This window comes from Corvus brachyrhynchos, unplaced genomic scaffold (genome assembly GCF_000691975.1).
Source record: "Corvus brachyrhynchos isolate BGI_N302 unplaced genomic scaffold, ASM69197v1 scaffold115, whole genome shotgun sequence".
Taxonomy (NCBI): domain Eukaryota; kingdom Metazoa; phylum Chordata; class Aves; order Passeriformes; family Corvidae; genus Corvus; species Corvus brachyrhynchos.
Genome location: NW_008239553.1, coordinates 14586957 through 14607063, shown reverse-complemented (window position 1 = coordinate 14607063; position 20107 = coordinate 14586957). Strand labels below are relative to the sequence as shown.

General features: G+C 35.3%; 1 protein-coding gene across 18 annotated transcripts in view; it reads left to right on the top strand.

Annotated features, from left to right (window-relative positions):
- RYR3 (ryanodine receptor 3) overlaps positions 1-20107 on the top strand; it is a 204435-nt gene that overhangs the window by 116825 nt on the left and 67503 nt on the right. For 9 of the 18 annotated variants that reach the window (XM_017741940.1, XM_017741938.1, XM_017741935.1 and 6 more), the window contains exons 42-58: positions 896-1028; positions 2009-2112; positions 4408-4543; positions 5445-5625; positions 6092-6197; positions 7389-7509; positions 8111-8280; positions 8932-9152; positions 9530-9620; positions 11024-11164; positions 12776-12957; positions 13913-13991; positions 14882-14971; positions 16406-16555; positions 18157-18219; positions 18649-18724; positions 18895-19018. In XM_017741940.1, coding sequence (XP_017597429.1) covers positions 896-1028; positions 2009-2112; positions 4408-4543; positions 5445-5625; positions 6092-6197; positions 7389-7509; positions 8111-8280; positions 8932-9152; positions 9530-9620; positions 11024-11164; positions 12776-12957; positions 13913-13991; positions 14882-14971; positions 16406-16555; positions 18157-18219; positions 18649-18724; positions 18895-19018 — 2168 coding nt within the window. The remainder of the gene's footprint in view (positions 1-895; positions 1029-2008; positions 2113-4407; positions 4544-5444; positions 5626-6091; positions 6198-7388; positions 7510-8110; positions 8281-8931; positions 9153-9529; positions 9621-11023; positions 11165-12775; positions 12958-13912; positions 13992-14881; positions 14972-16405; positions 16556-18156; positions 18220-18648; positions 18725-18894; positions 19019-20107) is intronic. The other 9 variants (XM_017741945.1, XM_017741934.1, XM_017741948.1 and 6 more) reach the window with 3 other exon arrangements.

Here is a 20107-nt window from a genome sequence, read left to right as displayed (position 1 = left end):
TATACATTGAATCTGCCTATACCATTGCAGTTTTACCAAGTATTCACATACCAGTTTTAGTTTTTCTGTTGCATTTCAGGGCAAGTTACAATCAATTATAAAATGATTATTACTTTGATAATTTATAGGTGTTACAACACCCTGGTTTTGCTACAGCTTTTACATAGAGCCAAAAGTGATAGAAAACCCATGAAACCCAAAACCACAACAGCCCAGCAATGTCTTCTAATTCTATTAAAATTTTTTTCATATAAAATTTTAATAACACAGATCTACAAAATGCTTTACAGAAATTACCATTATATCCTTCAAAAGAAATGCAGACTTAGAAAACTGCTTAGTAACCTGGTGTTGTGCCATTAAATGTGTCTGGCCACCCAAAATAACCTATTTTACGTCTCTGTCTTTATGAATTTCATGTAGTCAGTAGGTACCTAGTGAACATTTCTTTCTGTTCAGTGTTTCAGCTTCAAGAGATAGGATGAGCAGTCATGAAGTGTAGTCTCTGGTTTAGGGATTGGGCATTTTTCTAGGTTGTGGCAGCAGATTGTTTAAGCTAGCTCTCCAGCTTCTTGGAATAAATGGTTTAATCATGAGGCTGTATTGAGGCATGTATTGTCTCTGAAGGAATGGTGGGAAGGTAAAAACTTGTCAGTTCAAACTGATATGTCTCCTATAGTCCTCTGCAAAATGATTTTTCAACACTTTAATGGCCTAATGAATGTGAAAGTTAAAAGGAAATGTGGGTCCTTTCTCAAGTTAGAACCAAAGCAACTGTCAGTTGCTTATCACCTTGGTAACTTCACTCTACTTTCCTTGTTAGGAGTGCAGGAAGAAGAACTGGAACAGATTGGTAATTAACATATTTCACTGCTTTGTCAACTTTTTTCTTCAGCAGATCGTTTTTCCTAAGATGGTGGCAAGCTGTTGTCGATTCCTGTGCTACTTCTGTCGCATTAGTCGTCAGAACCAAAAGGCCATGTTTGAGCATCTCAGCTACTTACTGGAAAACAGCAGTGTTGGACTGGGTATGCCACATAGATGCAACACCTAAAAGCAAGAGTAGGAGCAACTGTGATATCACAAGACTAGTGTCTAATTTGTATCGCAAGCTGAAACATGCTTAAACCACCTTGTGATTTCACCTTTAACTCTTTTTTTTTTCCACTTTTGTTTCATGCTTATGTGTCTATGAATTGTATTAGAAACAGAATAGTCTGAATCTGTGTTTTTAAACACCTTTAAAAAATTAATGTTCAACATACAGTTTGACATTTTTTCCATTCAAAATAGCTGTGGTTTGAAGTCTAAGATTAAATTGACCCTTTACGGTGCTTGCCTGTTTCATCTGGTTTAATTTTCCTTGCCTCTACAGTTTAGGCTACTGGAGTAAATTTCATATTTTTTTCTTTTGAACACTGAATGTATGTTTTTTAATGCATGTGCATTAGATTTTGTAACACAAGGGAAATTTGATTGGCTGATAGATGGCTATAATAATAAAATATGTCAAGGCGAGATAGCATGTGATTTCACAGTGATTTAGCTATTCATGCCTGCATTTGGCCATAAAAAACACAGAAAATTGGAAAATATTAAAGAAAGAAAACAGGTAACTGAAGCTTGAATGTCTCTTTTTGCTAAACATAGGCATATTTTAAAATAATGAATTGATAAGGCTGTGCAGAATTACATAGTTAACATGTTGCTCTCTTAAGGAAATAGTATTCCTCTGATTTGCTGTATTGTTAATACTGATTTTTTAAATTTGTATTTGAAACCACTGTGGTTGAGTTGAGTATGCTTACACATATGGATCTGAAGTCCGAAAAAATTTCAGCATTTTCACATAATTGAAAACAGTTGACCGTGTTCTTGAAAAAACTGCCCTAAAATGTACTATGAATATATTTGCGTTCTAGATTCCAGCGTGATTGCTGCCCTCTGCTGCACGAATGTGATTACTGCAAACTCCATTTAATTATTGTGTATTAACTTTCTTCTTCAGCGTTTCCTTCAATGAGAGGTTCGACACCACTCGATGTGGCCGCAGCCTCTGTAATGGACAACAATGAGCTTGCACTCGCATTGGAGGAGCCAGATCTTGATAAGGTAGGTGACCACTCTGACCTATTTCCCTATTTAATAAATTGTGTCCTTGTGCTAGAAGGGTTTAAAAGGGCAAGTTTGGTCATAGTAGTTTTTGGATATGATGTCCTCAGAAATAACCAATTTATGTATCTGTTTCAAGGTAAGGTTGACTAAGCAGTAGTCCTTGATTTTGCTTTATGCTTATTCAGAATCACGGCAAAAGAGATTTGTTTCTGTCTTTTGCATGCTTTCACTATTGTTATCAGGTAGAAAGGATGACAACAAGAAAGACATGCAGCAGGATTCAGGAATATCAAGAAGTGTTGTTTGGGGAAGGAAAAACTGAGAATTAAGAGGAGAATAGTAAAAAAGGACACAGGTCTTTTGGCTTAAATCATAGAGGTTTGTGGGGATGGAAGTTAGAGTTAAGAGAATGGAAAGGCAGGTTATTTGAAGATGAAAGATGGAACAGGATTTTAAGGGTAGTTGCAATGGAAAACTGAATCCAGAATTCAAGTCATTGGCAAAGGTTAGGAATAAAGGGGAATCTGAGGAGAGGCAGGATGAACTGGAAATGTGGTAAAATATTGTTAAAAATGGCATGAAAGTTATTTGTATATCACAGGAGGAAAGCAGATTAAGAGATGGAAGTGCATGGTCAGAAGAGGAGGAAAGCAGGGAAAGGAAGTCATATATGTTAGCAGAGCACTGGGGTACAGAAAACAGAAGGCAGGGTTTAATATAAATGGAGGGAAGAATTAAACACCTAAATGATAGCTTAGCACAAGGGAAAATCTCTGTGCAGAGAATCCTGGGATAACAGTGGAACTGGTTGTGGGACTGTTTGTGATCAGCATATGGTGTGGGAGAGGAAAAGCTATGAAATTGAAATAAATGGGCATATTACAGTGATAGCTTGGGGAAGACAGGAATATGAGCAGAAAGGGTGTGAGACAGCGCAGCAATATACTTACTAGGCAATATACTGTTGAGCAGAATTTGCAATTCTGTATCATCTGCAAAATTGCTGAGTGCACTCTGTCCTGTCATTAATAAAACATTGAGTGGTATTGGTATCAATCCTTGGGATACAACATTAGTGACTGGAACACTACCAGTGACTGTCTTGTATTTTCGTGGAAACTACTGTAGAGCAAGTCACTTAAACTAAATTTCACTGTTGACCATGTTTCTCATTTACTGATTGCTTACCTTGAAATACTTGGCACTTTGCTTACTGAAATACTTGGCACTGTACATGTGCTGAATGTTCAAACAGTAACAGATATCAGCTGTAACATAAGCACTTCATAAGCACTATTTTATGCTGAAAATATCAGGCTGTATGTGGCTCAGACTTGGGCTTCTCAAATTCATTAGTCATTTTAGCTGTAAGAATCATGCTGTGTTGGCTTTGGTGAGTCAATAACTTTATCTAGTGCAGTATGTGGAGGTTATTCAGTAAATAAATCTATATACTAAATAACTAGAAAAAACTGATAATGTCTGGATATTAGTTGATGGATGTGACAGACACCACGTTCACAGAATGATACAGCATTTCTTTGTGACTAAAGTTTATACTGTAAAAACTGTGTGCAACATAAATAAATTACATGTAGACAACTTTTGAATTTTTGCCATTGCGAATTTAAACTCTTTATTCTGTATGTTTTTGAAATTCAGTTTACTATAATTAAAGAAATTTGTTGTAATTTCTCAAAGATTTCCCTTAGTTAAAGGTACTCCTCTTGATAAGAAACGTTATGTTAGGAATTCTTGTATTACCAAAATTTTTAATCTTTCTGGGTTCATACTTAAAACTGCTCATTGATATGTATCAGTCTTCTGAAAAATGTAATGGTTTTCATATCCATTAAAATTAGAATTACAATATATAAAATTTTGATGCAATGTTTATTTTGCTGTTGTAGCAAATAAACCACACATGGTTGTTGATGTGATTTTTAAAGTTGTTCAATAGTATTTTAGTTGTTGTATATGTATTGTCAAAAAGATTTGGATTCCAGAAGATTTATTCTACTTTTCACATTCCACATTTTTTCACGTTGTTGTATTTTTATGTCATCATATAATTGGGTAGCTTCAGAAATAAAGAGTGCTAGCCTTTTTTCATTAAAAAAACACCCCTATGACTGATAAAATAATGAGCTATGTTGTTAAATTCTTAGGTAAAGTGTCCAGTATATAAAAAACCTTGTGACTGAAAAAAAATACTACACTCATTCTGGCTTATAGCTATTTTTAGAAATTTATTTCTAAGCATATGAATAAATGATTGCTTCTGTATTGCAGGTTGTTACCTACCTGGCAGGTTGTGGCCTGCAGAGTTGTCCAGTACTGCTGGCTAAAGGATATCCAGACATTGGATGGAACCCAATAGAGGGGGAGCGTTACCTGTCATTCTTACGATTTGCAGTTTTTGCTAACAGTAAGTCTAATTTCTTGGCATCCAAATTTCATCGACAGGTTTTCTTTAAATTGATTTCCTAACCATAAAAATATGTTAAATCTGAAGAGAGGTTAATGCATACTCTTCTCATTGCAAACATGAGACTATTGGTGTATGCTTATTATTATAATTTTTTTTGAACCTTCGTCGTTATTTTTTTTTCTTAATTTTTTTTGCAAATCACATAATTGAGTAGATTAACCTGTAGCCATGGTAGCAAATCATGTTAGGAATTCCTTGGCACAGGAAGACCAGGAATGGGGGTTGCATCAATATGTCCCTGCCACTGCTCAGGGAGAAGAGTCTTTTCTGTGCATTAGCATGGGGTCCCTCCCATGTGAGACAGTCCTCCACAAACTTCTCCAATGTGAGTCCATTCCACAGGCAAAAAATTCTCCACAAACTGCTGCAATGTGGGGCACTTTTCCATGGGCTGCAGTCCTTCCAGGCTGCTCCAGTGTGAGTTCCCCACAAGTCCTTCCAGAAAACCTGCCCCAGTGTGGGCTCCACTCTCCATGGGTCTTCAGGTCCCTGCCAGGAGCCTGTTGCAGCACAGGCCTCCCACAGGTTCAGAGCCTCCTCTCAGGCATCCCCCTGCTCCAGTGTGGGTCTCCTCCACGGGCCGCAGGTGGATCTCTGCTGCACCACAGACCTCCATGGGCTGCCGATGGATCTTTGCATTCCTCTGGACCTCCATGGGCTGCAGGGGCACAGCTGCCTCATCATGGTCTTCACCATGGGCTGCAGGGGAGTCTCAGCTCCGGTGCCTTAGGATGAGGATTTGTTTTATATTTTGTAACAATTAGGAGAAAATGAAGTTTTCTTCTGACTTAAGAATACCTTTCAGGAGAAAATACATGTAGTGCTTTTTGGTCCTTAGGTGAAAGTGTTGAGGAAAATGCAAGTGTTGTTGTCAAGCTCCTTATTCGACGGCCAGAGTGCTTTGGGCCAGACCTTAGGGGAGAAGGAGGAAATGGTTTGCTGGCTGCTATGCAGGAAGCTATCAGGATCTCAGAGAATCCTAGTCGTGACCTTCCTTCCCAGGCATATAAAAGGGAAGGGTAAGTAAATGTGAATGCTTGTTTGGCAAATGAGGATTTAATAGCTGGTTCAATCATGCTTGCACTATGTGGATAATAGACCCTGTTGTGTAAGGCATTATACAAACAGAGAGAATTAGAGATTCACATCCACGAGCAGTTGTCATATGGTATTCAGAAAGCATTAGCTAGATAAAAGTGGAATAAGAGTTACAGAGAGAAAAAGCCTGAAGGACAAAACAAATGAGAAGACTGCTGTGGAATGAAGCTAAAGTTAAGATAAAGTAAAAGAGGGAGGTAGAAAGCTCATGCGAAGTCAGCGATTACAGTTCAACTGCAAGCTTATCCTAGGGACAAAATCCCTTTAGTCCGGAGCCAAAGGGATGAGTATGTCTGATGAATAGTCTCTGGATCATGTCTCTAGCTCCAGAGTAGAGCTATAAACCTAGATTAGCAAAAATGTTCACTGTTATTGTTTACTTTTTAGTGATGAGGAGGAGGAGGAAGAGGAGACTGTGCACATGGGAAATGCAATCATGTCATTTTACTCAGCTCTCATAGATTTACTTGGACGCTGTGCACCAGAAATGCATGTAAGTTCATTTTACCACTCACTCAGAAAATGTAGGAGATTTGTAAACATAACTGTACATGTTTAACGAAACCTTTCTCTACTCAAAGGCTTCACTTCAGAAGGTAGACTTTATGGCTTCTTGCTATATCTAGGTAGATGTATTCCCTGCAAGCTGTTTATAAAGAACCATGGTCTTTTGATTCCTTTATGCTTTTTTACTTATCTAAAATTTTGATAATTTTTACATGACTATGGAATCAAAGCAAATATGAACTAGAAGTGTTGCACAATTAAGAGACCACTATAATAACTTCTGAAACTGACCCTTTACTATTCTCTAGAAAGCCATAAAAATCAATTTTATAAGAATGTGATACAGGGCTGCTTTTAGTGTGCATTGATGAAATACAGTGCCCACATCATATGAATACACTGAAAAATATGTAAAATAGCTGTTTCAGCTGTAATGCCTGTAACAGCCACATGCAAGATTGGTTTTAATTAGACTGACTGTTGCTTGGTGCTTAAAATTCTTTAGTAGCTTAAACCCAGCTGAAAATGCTCAATGTATCTCAATCCAATAAGAAAAATAAGTTTGGCTTTCAGCCTCCCTACTTACTATTACAAAAGCTGTTAAGTTTATTAGCTATATGTAGCACTCTATTGCCAGAGACAGTAGTTTCGTGTTATGAAAGTTACTAGTAGAGATTTCCAGACATAGGTTATGAGTATCTGATTTCTGCTAGAAGTTGAAAGGAATTGCTCACCTCATTGTTGTAAATGCTTCTCAAAGTTTTTAGAGCATAGAAATAGTAGAAAAATGCATAGATACATCACACAGATCTGCCTCCATTTGTAGTGTAAAAAACCAAGCTCAAAACCTGTCACCATGGGTTCTCTAGGTAGCATGAACATTTCATAAGTTTTGAGTTCATCACCATATCCGGTTGGTTTAGGAATCTTATCAACGTGGAGTTTTTTGAGTTATTGGGAATTTATAATATTGTGAAATAATAATTGTTGTAAAAATAAGAACAGATACAGAAGTAGTAACAGCTGAACTTGGCAACTTCATTCACTCTCAGATAAATTGAATTTCAGTGCATTTTCTTTCAGTGTTTAAAAAATTAATATTGATAGAAATATTTTGAGGAAAATTTTCTTAATTTCTTAATTGATATATTTCTTAATTGAAAAATTTTTCTAACAGCTTATTCAAAGTGGAAAAGGGGAAGCTATTCGAATCAGGTCAATTCTTCGATCCCTAGTGCCAACTGAAGATTTGGTGGGTATTATAAGTATACCACTAAAGTTGTCAACAGTTAACAAAGGTAATTCAATACTTTCATTCTGCTATTTATCATTTACAAAAGTCTTTTGCCACATCAGCCTTCAGGTGTAAATTAGAGCGGTTTTGTTAGATTTGAAGGCAAGCAGAGAACTGTTCTTCAAATTTTACTTAGATCTGTATTGATTAGAGCTGCTCCAGTAGCACAGATATTTGTTCCTGTGGAGAAGAGAATGTAAGAGCATAAGAAATACTTTAAAGGGTCACACTAATGGGCCAGTACTTTGTCTCCAGCAGTGGCTCTAGAGAGACCACCTCTTTAGTTAAAATATGTAAACTTGCGCTCAGTCCCTTTGTATTTCCACATTATCCAGTCATTTGTGGAATATTTTACCATTCATTTCTAAGCTTTCATTTAAGAGTGAAAGACAATTAAATTGCAAAATAATAGGGGTTTTGAAATAATAAAAACTTAATATTCTAAACTATTCTTTTTCAGCATAGGACAAAACTGAACAAGAATATAATTTTCTTTGAGTATGTGATTTTACACATTAAATGTAATTATAATGTCTTTCATTGTTTTGGTGTTTCTCGTTTTATCACTTATCTACTCTTAAAAATTATATTGTATATTTGTGTAGATGGCACTGTAAATGAGCCCGACATGTCTGCCAGTTTCTGTCCTGATCACAAAGCACCCATGGTACTCTTCTTGGACCGTGTCTATGGTATTAAGGACCAAAGCTTCCTCCTTCACCTATTGGAAGTTGGATTTCTACCAGATTTAAGAGCCTCTGCCTCTCTGGATACAGTACGTATTTCACTATTGAGTTTAGGTGCAGTGGCTGGATGTAGTGGCTCTGTAAATGTAAAAAAAATGGAATTTCAAGTCAAAACAGCTTTTTAAAAAGAGGTATTATAGGCTCACTGTAAAACAATCAATATTAATTCACTTACTATTAATTTATAGTGCATAATTCTGATTATAAGCATTCAGTAACCTTCTGAAGTGTAAAAGTAGTTTAAAATCATTTGATACAGGCTGTAAAATAATACAGTAAGTACATTGAGTATACTGCAATAGGCCTAATGATTGCTTTTATTTAATGTTTGTTTCCAATAATTACACTAAAATCCAGGTGTATGAAGAAATTGAGATGAAAAGTGTTATTTAATGCTTAGTGGAGTTTTCTAACCTGTTTAAAGACAGAAGCTGCATTTTCTTTTCTGCGGCTATTGGTTCAGAGTGCAATGGCGCAAGAGACAGGATGTACATGGATGGCTTGGATTTTCTCCAGTTGAAAAAGAAATTAGTTTAGTCCTCATGTGTACACTGGGAATATCATGTTAGCACCCAGCCACTTAGGGAACGTAAGGACTATTACATTACTATGTTTATAGCATTCATATTCATTAACCTTTACCCAGTGTGAAACTAACAATCATTTATTACTTCATACAGGTTTCTCTAAGTACCACAGAGGCCGCTCTCGCACTAAATAGATATATTTGCTCAGCTGTGTTTCCATTACTCAAAAGATGTGCTCCCCTCTTTTCTGGAACAGAGCATCATGCCTCTCTGGTTGACTCCATGCTTCACACAATATATAGGTTATCCAAGGGACGGTCCCTTACGAAAGCCCAAAGAGATGCTATTGAGGAATGCCTGCTTGCTATTTGCCAGTATGTATGACACCTGTTTAGAAGTTAATTTATTTTGTGTTGAATACGTATTTCAACCACTTCTTTCTTGGCTTATAGTGTAGACCTAAGGCTGTTTTATTCTTGCACAAAATAAATGACCAGTGTTATCTCAAGAACTGAAAAGTAGATTTGTATGTTCGCTTAAGAGGGTCCAGAAGTAGCACAACTTTCTGTGCTATATTCTTCTATAGGTAGATGAGGCATAGTGAGATTCCTTAAGTCCCTAGCAATGTTTTTTTCAAAATACTTCTAATGAGTGTTTTGTATTCCATTATGTAAATTGACTTCAATTTTTTATTTCATTTACACTGAACTGTATGAATGTTGCTAATAGCATCTGCTTTTTAAAATTACAGCCATTTGCGTCCCTCTATGCTACAACAGCTGCTGAGAAGGCTAGTTTTTGATGTGCCCTTGCTCAATGAATACTGTAAAATGCCTCTCAAGGTAAATACTTTACTTTCTGTACACTCATCTGGCATAAAACTTTAAAATAAACTACCGTTGTCTTTTTATTAAAAACTGAATGGGAAGGGTAAAGCAGCGTAAAATTACTTCTGAACTGTTAATAATGTTACTGTTTTGTAAAGTCTTTCAAATTAAATGTAATATTTGAAAAATTTTTGAAATTATGCCTAATGCAAACAGTAAACTGATTATGCGAATTTTTATAATGAACTGTTGACTTTCCCTTTGCTCCAGCAGAAGAGTATTTGAATGTATCAGTTTAAATGTCAGTGTTATCTTGATATTTATTCTTCTGCTATATGAACTATAATAACTCTTGGTGGGATGCACAGTTCAGGAATGAATTTTGAGTGAAATCTAAGAGACAGGATACAGGGAAGAAAATTCACCTTTTATTTTTGAGTATTATATAACTGAACTCTTATCTATCCTCTTGTTCTGTAAATGAAGATTTACAATTTTTAGATGACAAATCTTATTTAGAACTATTCTGTCAGGTTTGTTTCACTTTTCTGTTGGGATAAAAGAGCCTGATCTTAGGTCTGTGTCTTCTTGTGAAAGAATTGAAACTCTATCATACTTTAAAGCAGAGTTGCCATATTCACAAATATACTCTGGAACATCACTAATTTTTGACTACAAGTGTGGTGTAGAGGGAGTGTTTGTTCCAGTTTTTTAATTTTTATTTTTCCTTCTTATAGAGAATTTCAGTAAAAACTAAAACATCAAGATTCTAGTCTGATACTACAAGAAATTTTGAAGTTTTCCTTGGAATAGGAATTTTTAGTTCTACAGAAGAAACTGGTAGAAATTTGAAATTATGTGGAAAATGTACCAATAATCATATATACTAGCTCTTTAACTTTACAGATTTCCTGTATGATAGTCCTTTCCATCAGTTTTTCCAGAGCTGTGCAATCACAGCCGAGAGGGTGAACTGCAGGTCTCTTTTGCAGTGTTTTGAATAATACTAAAACCATCAGCTGCAAAGGACAGTAAAAGGGAGTAAAATCAATTTGAATCTGTAAAACTTTTCATCAGAATCTATCATGTCCTGCCTTACACCCATTTCATTGTCTCTACTTTTATCCCGTGAGCTAGTCTGTACTCAAATGGTGACAATCCTGAAATTTTTCTACTCCTTGTAATCATTGAGAATCCCACAGCAGGAGCTGGAGATAATACAGGCTTTATACTGTCACAATATGGGCTCTGCTGCTCTTCCAAAAAAGAAAAAGAAGAAAAAGACACCATTATTATGAGCCACAGAATATGAAGAGACAGATACAAATAATACTACTCCTGTAACTGTTTAATATAGCAGTTTTTTATTTTGTTAAATACCAATGTTTCACATGCATTTTTATTTCTTGAAAATCTAGCTTCTGACAAATCACTATGAGCAGTGCTGGAAATACTACTGTCTGCCTTCAGGAATGGGAAGCTATGGAATTGCAGCAGAAGAGGAGTTACATTTAACTGAAAAACTTTTCTGGGGAATATTTGATTCCTTGTCTCATAAGGTAATGGCTGCAATTCACATTACATTATGGGGAGGATATAAAAGCATTACAGTGATACTTTGCTGTGCCAAGATCAGAAAGTTCCTGTTTTAACAGTTGTTTCATCTAATATGGGAGATACAGCAATGAATGCTTTTAATGAACTGAAAAATTGAATACTGAATCTTGAAAGATTCTCTCCAAATGGATGAAATGTCAAATCTTTGCCTGATATACCCATAAGCTTTACACTAGTAATGAGGATGTATATACACACACGTAATGTTTAGTTCTCACTGCACTAACATGTCAGTGTTGTCTGCTCTCCTACCTTGGCTCTACTAAACATTTTAAATTACTTTTTGCTGACATAAAATTAATTTTAATAAATATATGCATGTGCTTATCAAATTGTTGGTATAGGCAGAATAAATTGTCTGTCTTCAAATATATATTTGTATTTTTTTAGTTTTCTGGCTATTGCCCAGCTGAAGAGATATGATGCAACATACTATGAAATAAACACTTTTCCATTTTTCTCTTACAAAGTGTGATACTGGGACTTTTACTCAGTTTTTCTCTCAGTAAGAATAAGTTGCATTTCTGATAGGAGAAATGTCTTACTGAGTAAACACTTTTTTGGGCTTGCTTGGGATCAAAATTTAGCCCAATCAAGAAATCAGTTTTTACTTTAGGATAATAAAAAATCATATTCATTGTGTCTCACTGAATTTGTGTACTCTTTCTAAACAACAGATTTAGATGATTGCTACTCTAGGCATTCTGATTTATAACACGGAAATAAAAATGGTCTCTATATTATTCTGAAATGACTTTTTAAGGTTTATTTGTATTTGATTTTAGTAACATTTATCCCTCTCTTACTTCTTTCACAAGTGTGAAGAGTATCAGGAGTGCCTGATGCAATCAAATATTTCCAATTAGTGCATCTTAGATTTTAAGAGATAAATTAACATGGTACATTTGTGCCAATACTGGTGGCTCTCTATAATAGCATTTTCAATTTTCTGTAAATGATTGTTAGCGCAGTGAAAGAAGAGTTGTGTAAATCTGATCTGCTGACCTACAGTATTCTCCACCATTCTTTTTCATTCTAATTTATATTTACAGGTTTGATGTTATTAAAAATAATGAAATGACTTTGCTACAGTAAATCTCAATTTCCTATAATGAGCATATTTTTTAAAAGAAATAGTGCTGAGTGAAGAAAGGCAAAATGACAATGGCTTCTGCAGTTAAGAAGCTAATTCTGCAGGAACTAGTAATTTTAGAACTAAGGCAGTATTTTAGAGGTGATTATACTCTGTAACTAGGCAAATAAGCCTTGATCCTTACTTTATAGGCCTTCATGGCCCAAAGAAAGCTCAAGTTGAACTCATACTGCATGTACCTACACAGTGTCAGCATACTCTTATGTCAATCTGAGTAGTGTTAAGAATATATCATGTTGATATAATGGAAAATAGATGTCACACAGCAATAATTTTGCTCTATGTTTGAACTTTAAATGTGCCTTACTGTTTGTTTGCATCTTCTCATATTTGTACATGGCTATGGCTGCTTGGATTTCACTAACATTTTGCATGTTTTTCTGTTGGATTTTCCAACCAGTTCCTATCTCTCCTGCAGAAGTATGATCCAGAGCTCTTTCGAATGGCTTTGCCTTGTCTAAGTGCTATAGCTGGAGCCTTGCCCCCTGATTATTTAGACACACGAATTATGTCAACCTTGGAAAAGCAGACTTCAGTGGATCCAGAAGGAAATTTTGATCCCAAACCTGTCAGCACATCAAAGTAAGTAATATAATTCATAGTGATTTCCTTCCCTTAAATATTTTTATACTATTCCTTATTATCATTTTTTCATCTTCTGTAGGGAGGGTTGGCTGGTGACTGACTTGTTAGTGGTATTAGGACTTTCAGAAGTAGTACAGGGATTTTTGCTTCCTTCTGCCAAATACTTCACTGCAGTGTGTCCTGTTTACCAGAGATAAACCATATTCTTCTCAAACCTGAACAGATGTTAAATATTTCCATCTTATGTCTGCAGAGAAAATAGTAAATTCTATATTTATTATGTACCCTATTGCCTAATAGTTCAAATGTTTGGGATATATGAATTAGAAACAATCATTATTTAGATTGTGCTTATGACAATTTGTACAAGATCACAAAAATCTGGTGATTCAATTGGCCTGTAGCCCAATTTTTATAAAATCTTCGCTTAATTTTGAGCATTGATCTGTAGAAACATGATATGGTAAATTAAGCAGATCATGTAGGATTATTAGAGATTTGGCCTTCCTAGTAATCTTGTGCTTTTAAAATACAGACTTTATATTCAAGAACTTGAATATTCAAGAACTGAGGATCACTAGCTCAGTCTTGCTATTAAAGTCTTGTCCTTCCATCATTGTGCATTGTGAAACATCCATGTTAATGTTATTCTGTATTAAGAACTAGCAACAAAATTTTCTGTAGTTTATGGTGAAGCAAGTTTTTGTTTCTTCACGACTTTCAGTTGTAAAAAGTGTGACTTTTATGTTCTTATAGGTTCTCTGCAAATGCCGTTGTAGGTATGCCTTTTTTGTGGCATTTCTTTTAGAGAATAGGGAATTGCCAAGCCAAATTCCTTGCCTTCATTTGGAGGTGAAGCATTTTGATTAGTGCCATATTATGCTGACATTTTTTTCATAAATCAGACTGCAGTAACTTATGATTGAATGACCATAACCCTCTTTGCTTACAGCCTTGTACTTCCTGAGAAACTGGAGTATATTGTAAGCAAGTACGCTGAGCATTCCCACGATAAATGGGCCTTTGAAAAGGTAGGAGTTATTTTAAGACTGGCAACTGTCCAGGGCTAGTAAATAATTCCTAGGGTGAATATTGAAATTGAAATTGGATGATTTGACTGTTAGACCCTTGTTCAGAGTGTATGGATGTCCACATGTTTATTTAGGGATATGTGGAAGAAATCTTTTGCTTAAGAAAATGCATTGCAATTTGTCACTTTTTCAAAGAATTTATTAGGACAGAGACTTGAGGGGACTGAACAAGGGGTGTTTGGTTTGGGAGGCGGGTTTTGTTGGTTTGGTGTTTTGGTGTTTTGTTTTCAGGTCTTTTTGTTTGTTTTGATTTTTTGGGGGTTTTTTTGGTTGGTTTTTTTTTTAATTTTGTTTGTTTGTACAAATAAAATAATTCTCTTGTTTGGGGGGCCTATAAATGCAAATTTGTAGAGAAAGGTAAACATACATATAAATATGTAAATATACACAGTTTAATTTGAAACCATAAATTTCAGTTACTATTATTTAAGGTAAAAGATTCATTACAGTTATGTTCTTCAGCTCTTGATCTGTTAATGTTACATACTCTTCTCTGTGTTTCTGACTTCAGCCCCCCCAGAGAATTGAGGCAATCTTTTTTGCCTCAGTCTGTCCTGTTTCAATGCATGAGTCCACTTGAAAGGGGCCAATGTAAGTTAGGCTCAGAATTGGTATTGTGAGACCTCCTCCTCATAGGTGGCATCCGTTCTGTCTCAGACATGTTTTGTTCCAGTGTGTCCACAGATGGATGCACTTCTCCTGTGGCACTGAGCAGCTCTTGCAGTGGGTTAGCAGTTTGGTATGATGAAAGAAACAGGCTAATTTGCTCTCACTTGTCTATGTTGTTCTTATTTCAGTGGGTTTTTTGGTTATGTTTTTTTCTTTTTCAGACTAATAGTGGATGGAAATATGGTGTTTCACTGGATGAAAATATGAAGACTCACCCATTAATAAGGCCCTTCAAAACTTTAGCTGAAAAGGTAATAGAGGAAATTTCAGCTGCAGCAATATGAAGTAGATTGATTCGTGTGCTTCTAAAAATAAATTCCAAATATATTCTGTTAAATGTCAGGCAGAGGCACAAACTAGAATTTTTACAGTTAAGAATAGGTACATCCTTATGCTGAAGTGGTTTTTCAGTTAATCTTACACTGAGTCTTGTATAATTTGCTTCCATTAGGCAAAATGTTCAGTGTTTCTTCATAGGCATGGGCAAATCTGTATTCAAAAGTATCAGTAGCACAGTTTTTTAATGCTTCCACGGATGAGAAATGACTGGCAGAAACTCCTGGGGCTTAATGAAAGTGTAATTTAACATATCTGAAGGCAATTTTGTCTTCCAGAAAGATGGTAGAAAAATGTAAAAAAATGCGTAGGAGATGATTCAGTTGAAAATGCGGAAAAGCATTTAAAGCATTTGAATTTCTTGACTAGGCACAAATGTCTTCTAATTGTCAGAACAGTGAAGTGAATGTGAATTCTGTTACTTATTTTTGTAATGATTCACTGGGAGACACAAGTCAATTACATTTGTCCCTCTTTGCCATATTTTCCCTGTTCAGAAAATAGACATGACAAGAATCAAGAGTGATTAAAGATGTTGAGTTTCCTAAGATTTGTAAATTGCTTTGGAATCTTTGGAGAGGAGCCAAAGCATTGTTGGTTGTTATTTAAGCAATTCAAAGAGAGTTTTCTGAATTGTCTGAAATTAGAACTTTTGAACATAAAAATCAGGTTCTATCCCTAAAAGCTGTCATTTTGAGCAACTGTCAGAAAAATTCTGGTTTATGCTACAACCTGAAATACTTTTATTAAATTGATTTGAAAAGTCTTAATATGGCATACTCAGAATTTTGCCACAAATTTTCAGAATTTCTCTAACACTTTCACTTTCCAAAGGAGTCTTGGAATACAGGCTGTTGCTTATTCTTTTATTGTTAGCTGTGTTTATATGAAGAGGTGTATAGTTCAGTAACCTTCTGTATCTGTGAGTGGATATAAGTATAGGAAGACTAAAAAAAGGCCTTGAGTGATGCATTTGAAGGTACATACTTGCTTAACTACTTCATAGCACTCATAGTACCATCATTTTTTTATTTTTTTTATGCTGGTGGAATTAATGAGTAAGTTTCCACATCCAATTACATTATTGCTCCAAAGTTCATTGCAGTGCCATTCATTTCTAGCATGAATCCTAGCAATAAATGCCACTAAGAATAAATTTTTAAAAAAAACTTTAAGTATTTCAAAGCTTTTCTCTTGTGTAAAAAGAACTTTATTTTGTCTTCTCATATAATATACAAATATTCTGTAGTTTTGTGGTACGTGGGACTTAACAGAGAAAGACAGAATATTTCTATTGTACTTTTGCTACTTAATAAATACAGAGAAATTTTGCATTCTTTTCTTCAAAGGAAAAGGAAATTTATCGTTGGCCTGCCAGAGAATCATTGAAAACCATGTTGGCCTTGGGATGGAGCCTAGAAAGGACCAAGGAGGGAGGAGAAGCAGTAATACATCAGCGTGAAAATGAAAAGCTCCGTAGCATATCTCAGTCTAGTCAGGTAAGGTATAATGCCTTAAGTTTAGAAAACAAAAGGCCTGTTCATTAATTTATTAATAAACTAGAAACAATTATGTCAATTTTATGTTCTTTTAGTGAACAGAAACTTTTTATGGTAGAGTTCTGAGATTGGAAGTCATGTCACTATAATAAACACTAAGCAACACTAAAGAGGGGATTCCAAAAGGCTTTTAAGACCTTGAGGCTATAAGAGACCATAGATATTAATTTTTTTAGAAGAACTGAAGAGCTTTTTAATATAGTCATTCAAAGAAAACAGACAAAGAATTTAAAGTCTTTTATTTTATAATAAATATAACTAGCAGTTCTCTTTTTTTTTTTTTTTTTTTTTTTGGTCAAACAGAAGAGCCTAACATGGGCTTTTGTTAAGATTATAATTATGACTGACAAATGAGATTGTACATTTGATGCATTTTTTTTTTTTAATCTATAGGCAAAATTTTCCATAATTATATATTACCTAGCATTTTGATGTGAGGATAGATTTTTCTCCATTTGTAGATTTCTATAATCCCATGTTGAGATTGGTGTTCCATTTGTCTTGGAGGAGGAAAGCTGTTTGAAATTATAACAGTTGTTGAAGAATTGTTATTGTACCCCTTGAGGTGAATTACACACATTTGTACATAAATATAGTGAGAGTTAATAAGCAGTGCATTGGGCCCAAGTCCTGGAAGGAGTGTGCAAAGGTGTGTCACAAACTAACTCCTTATGTACACGTGCACCAGCACTGATCCTGCGAGCATCAGTACCTGGCAGCATAAGTCTGTGTTGGGTTCCTTCCCCAGGACCAGTTTTTGCTTACAAAAAGCAGCCCCTGAGCACTCCATTACAAGACAGTACTTCACCATTTCTTACCTCTTCAGCAGTCCTCACTCCCTTACAGGAAATTCTTCTGTCTCTGGACTCTCTGCTTCCAGCCAATTGAATTGCAGTTGTTCTGCAGTTGGGCCTTCTTTCCCAAGAACATGCATGATAAAGACATGATTGAGTAGAAGTTTTCAGCACATATCTAACTTGAGTACAAGTTTGAAACCACTGATTTACATGTAACCATTCATATTTAACATACACCTCTAACAGGTTTTTTGAACTGGAGCTTTCTCACTTAAACCAGTTGAAGATTGTGTTAGTATATTATACTCCTGCTTTTTCTTAGTCTGTAAATTCCCCAAGAAAATAATTTATCTTTTTGTTGAATTGTCTCATCTTTAGCGCAGGGTTCCTTCAGGCTGTTCCCACATGGTTCTGTCATGTTTTGAAGGCACATCTTTTGTGTCTCATGACTGGTCTCCTCTCTTAGGCTAAAAGCTTAGATCTTAGCAGCCTGCCACTTGTTGTTTATAGAGAGATCTAAGTATCTGCAACGACCTGCATGCTTCCACACCAGCAAACATACTCTCAATCATCCTGAGCCTTCAGTACATTGCCAAAACAATAGGCGAACACAGTTTCTACAAGAAAGTATTAAATTGGGAGTGGTGTTACTCTAATCAGATCAATGACAGAGATGTTGTAGTTGAATATTTGGTTCTTTTATCTGAAATTATTTTATCTGAAAATATTTTTTTCCTGCTGCAGGGAAACGGGTATAGCCCAACACCACTTGATCTCTCAAATGTGGCACTTTCTAGGGAGCTTCAGGTTCGTATTTTGCCTATATTATGCTGAAATGAATGAATGTATTTGGTTTTATTATTACCAACAAGTTGAATTTTGTTAGATTTTATGAGTGTATTTGTGACTGTAGTTATGATATGCTGTTAAAGAAAGGCGCATGCTATTTACATACTGAAAGACAAAATTTCTACTGTTCATGCCATTGGTGCTTCCTGAGTTCCCAGAAAAAATTAAACATGAATCTAGGGAAGGGGCAACAGCATGTTATAATGTGTGTTATAATATGTGCTTGTGCTGACTTCAAAGAACAGCCAAATACAGAAATCCCACTTAACTATGATGTTTCTTTATCACAAGAGAGTAGACTTTACTCAAGACTGTAAATGATGTAGAATTACAGAATTTTTAGTTGTCCCCTAATCTTGCATCTTGTTTTTTCTGATGGTAATGTAGGGAATGGTTGAGGTAATGGCAGAAAACTACCATAATATATGGGCCAAAAAGAAGAAAATGGAGTTGGAAAGCAAAGGTAAGCCACAATCCTGTAAACTACACAAAAAAAAGACAAGGAGAATGAGGGAGAAGAAGCAATCTGAAAGATGACAGTGTAAAACAATCAAAAATTAATAGTTCCTTTTGTACGTGAAGCAGAATAAATCTTACAGTAGAAAAACTTACAGTTCTTTCAACTTACTAAAGGTGGAGGTAGTCATCCTTTATTGGTGCCTTATGACACATTGACAGCCAAGGAGAAATCACGGGACCGTGAAAAGGCACAAGAGCTGTTTAAGTTCCTTCAAGTCAATGGTATAATCATATCTCGGTAAGTTGCCCTTTTTTTCAGATGCTTGCTTGCATTCAGTGCACAAACCAGCATGTTAATCTTATCTCACTGCAGACTGGCAGTTATTAACATAATTACCATTTGGCATATCTTCTATGAATCAGAGTTATTTTTATGTTCAGAAAGACTCTTCTAAAACAGCATATTCAGGGAACATTTTTAATAAGTGTGTGATCATAGTAAATACAAAATGCAACAGTAGTGTAATTAAAAAAGAAAATAATTTAAAATGTCTAAATTAGCAGCCAGCTGTGTCAGTAAGGATCATGGAAAAATTAATTCGAGGTCTGATACTGAAACATATCTATGTAAAACTGCTTTTTAATCCAGTTTTTGAAAAAAATACTGCTTTGAGTTATGTAAAGTAATAAGACAAAGTGGCTATTTTCTATTTCGTGGGCATTAACTTCTACTCAAGCAAAAGCACAGACTTCCTTAGTTTTACTGTAACTTGAATGCTGTGTCTCAAAGTGAGGACTTCTTACTGTAGTATGTGGATTTTTATGACAGAACTGTGAATTACTATACTATAACTCTCCTGTTTTCCTGTATGTGAAACACCTGAGCACATAGGAAACCTCAATTTGCTGGCATTAAGCATTTTTGTAAACTACATTTTATTAATGAACAAATTTTTCTGTACATGCATAGAATCAGATCTTACCTGTTTTCATTTATTTCTACTTTTCAAGTCTGTGTCCCTACTGAAAGCATACTCAGAAATTTATAAAAATAAATTTTTAGGATCTGCAAAAGGTAACTTTGTTGGCTTCAACAATTAATAACATTTCTAAGAGATGAGAAAACAGTTCTAAGTATACATTTCTGTATTACTAGAGAGTAAAATTCTCTCCTGCCATATATGTAGGCTCTCAGCCTGAACCCAAAATGTAGGTATGTCACCAAATATATTTATAATCTCCGTAGTTGCTTTAGAGCCATTGAATAAGAAAACCTGGTTTACTTAGTGCAAATGAATGATCTTCTGAAACACCAATAGAATTTGTCAAATTTTGCAGCTGTGTGTGTTTGGGTTAGGAAGTCAGTATTTCAGTGTTTACACACGGG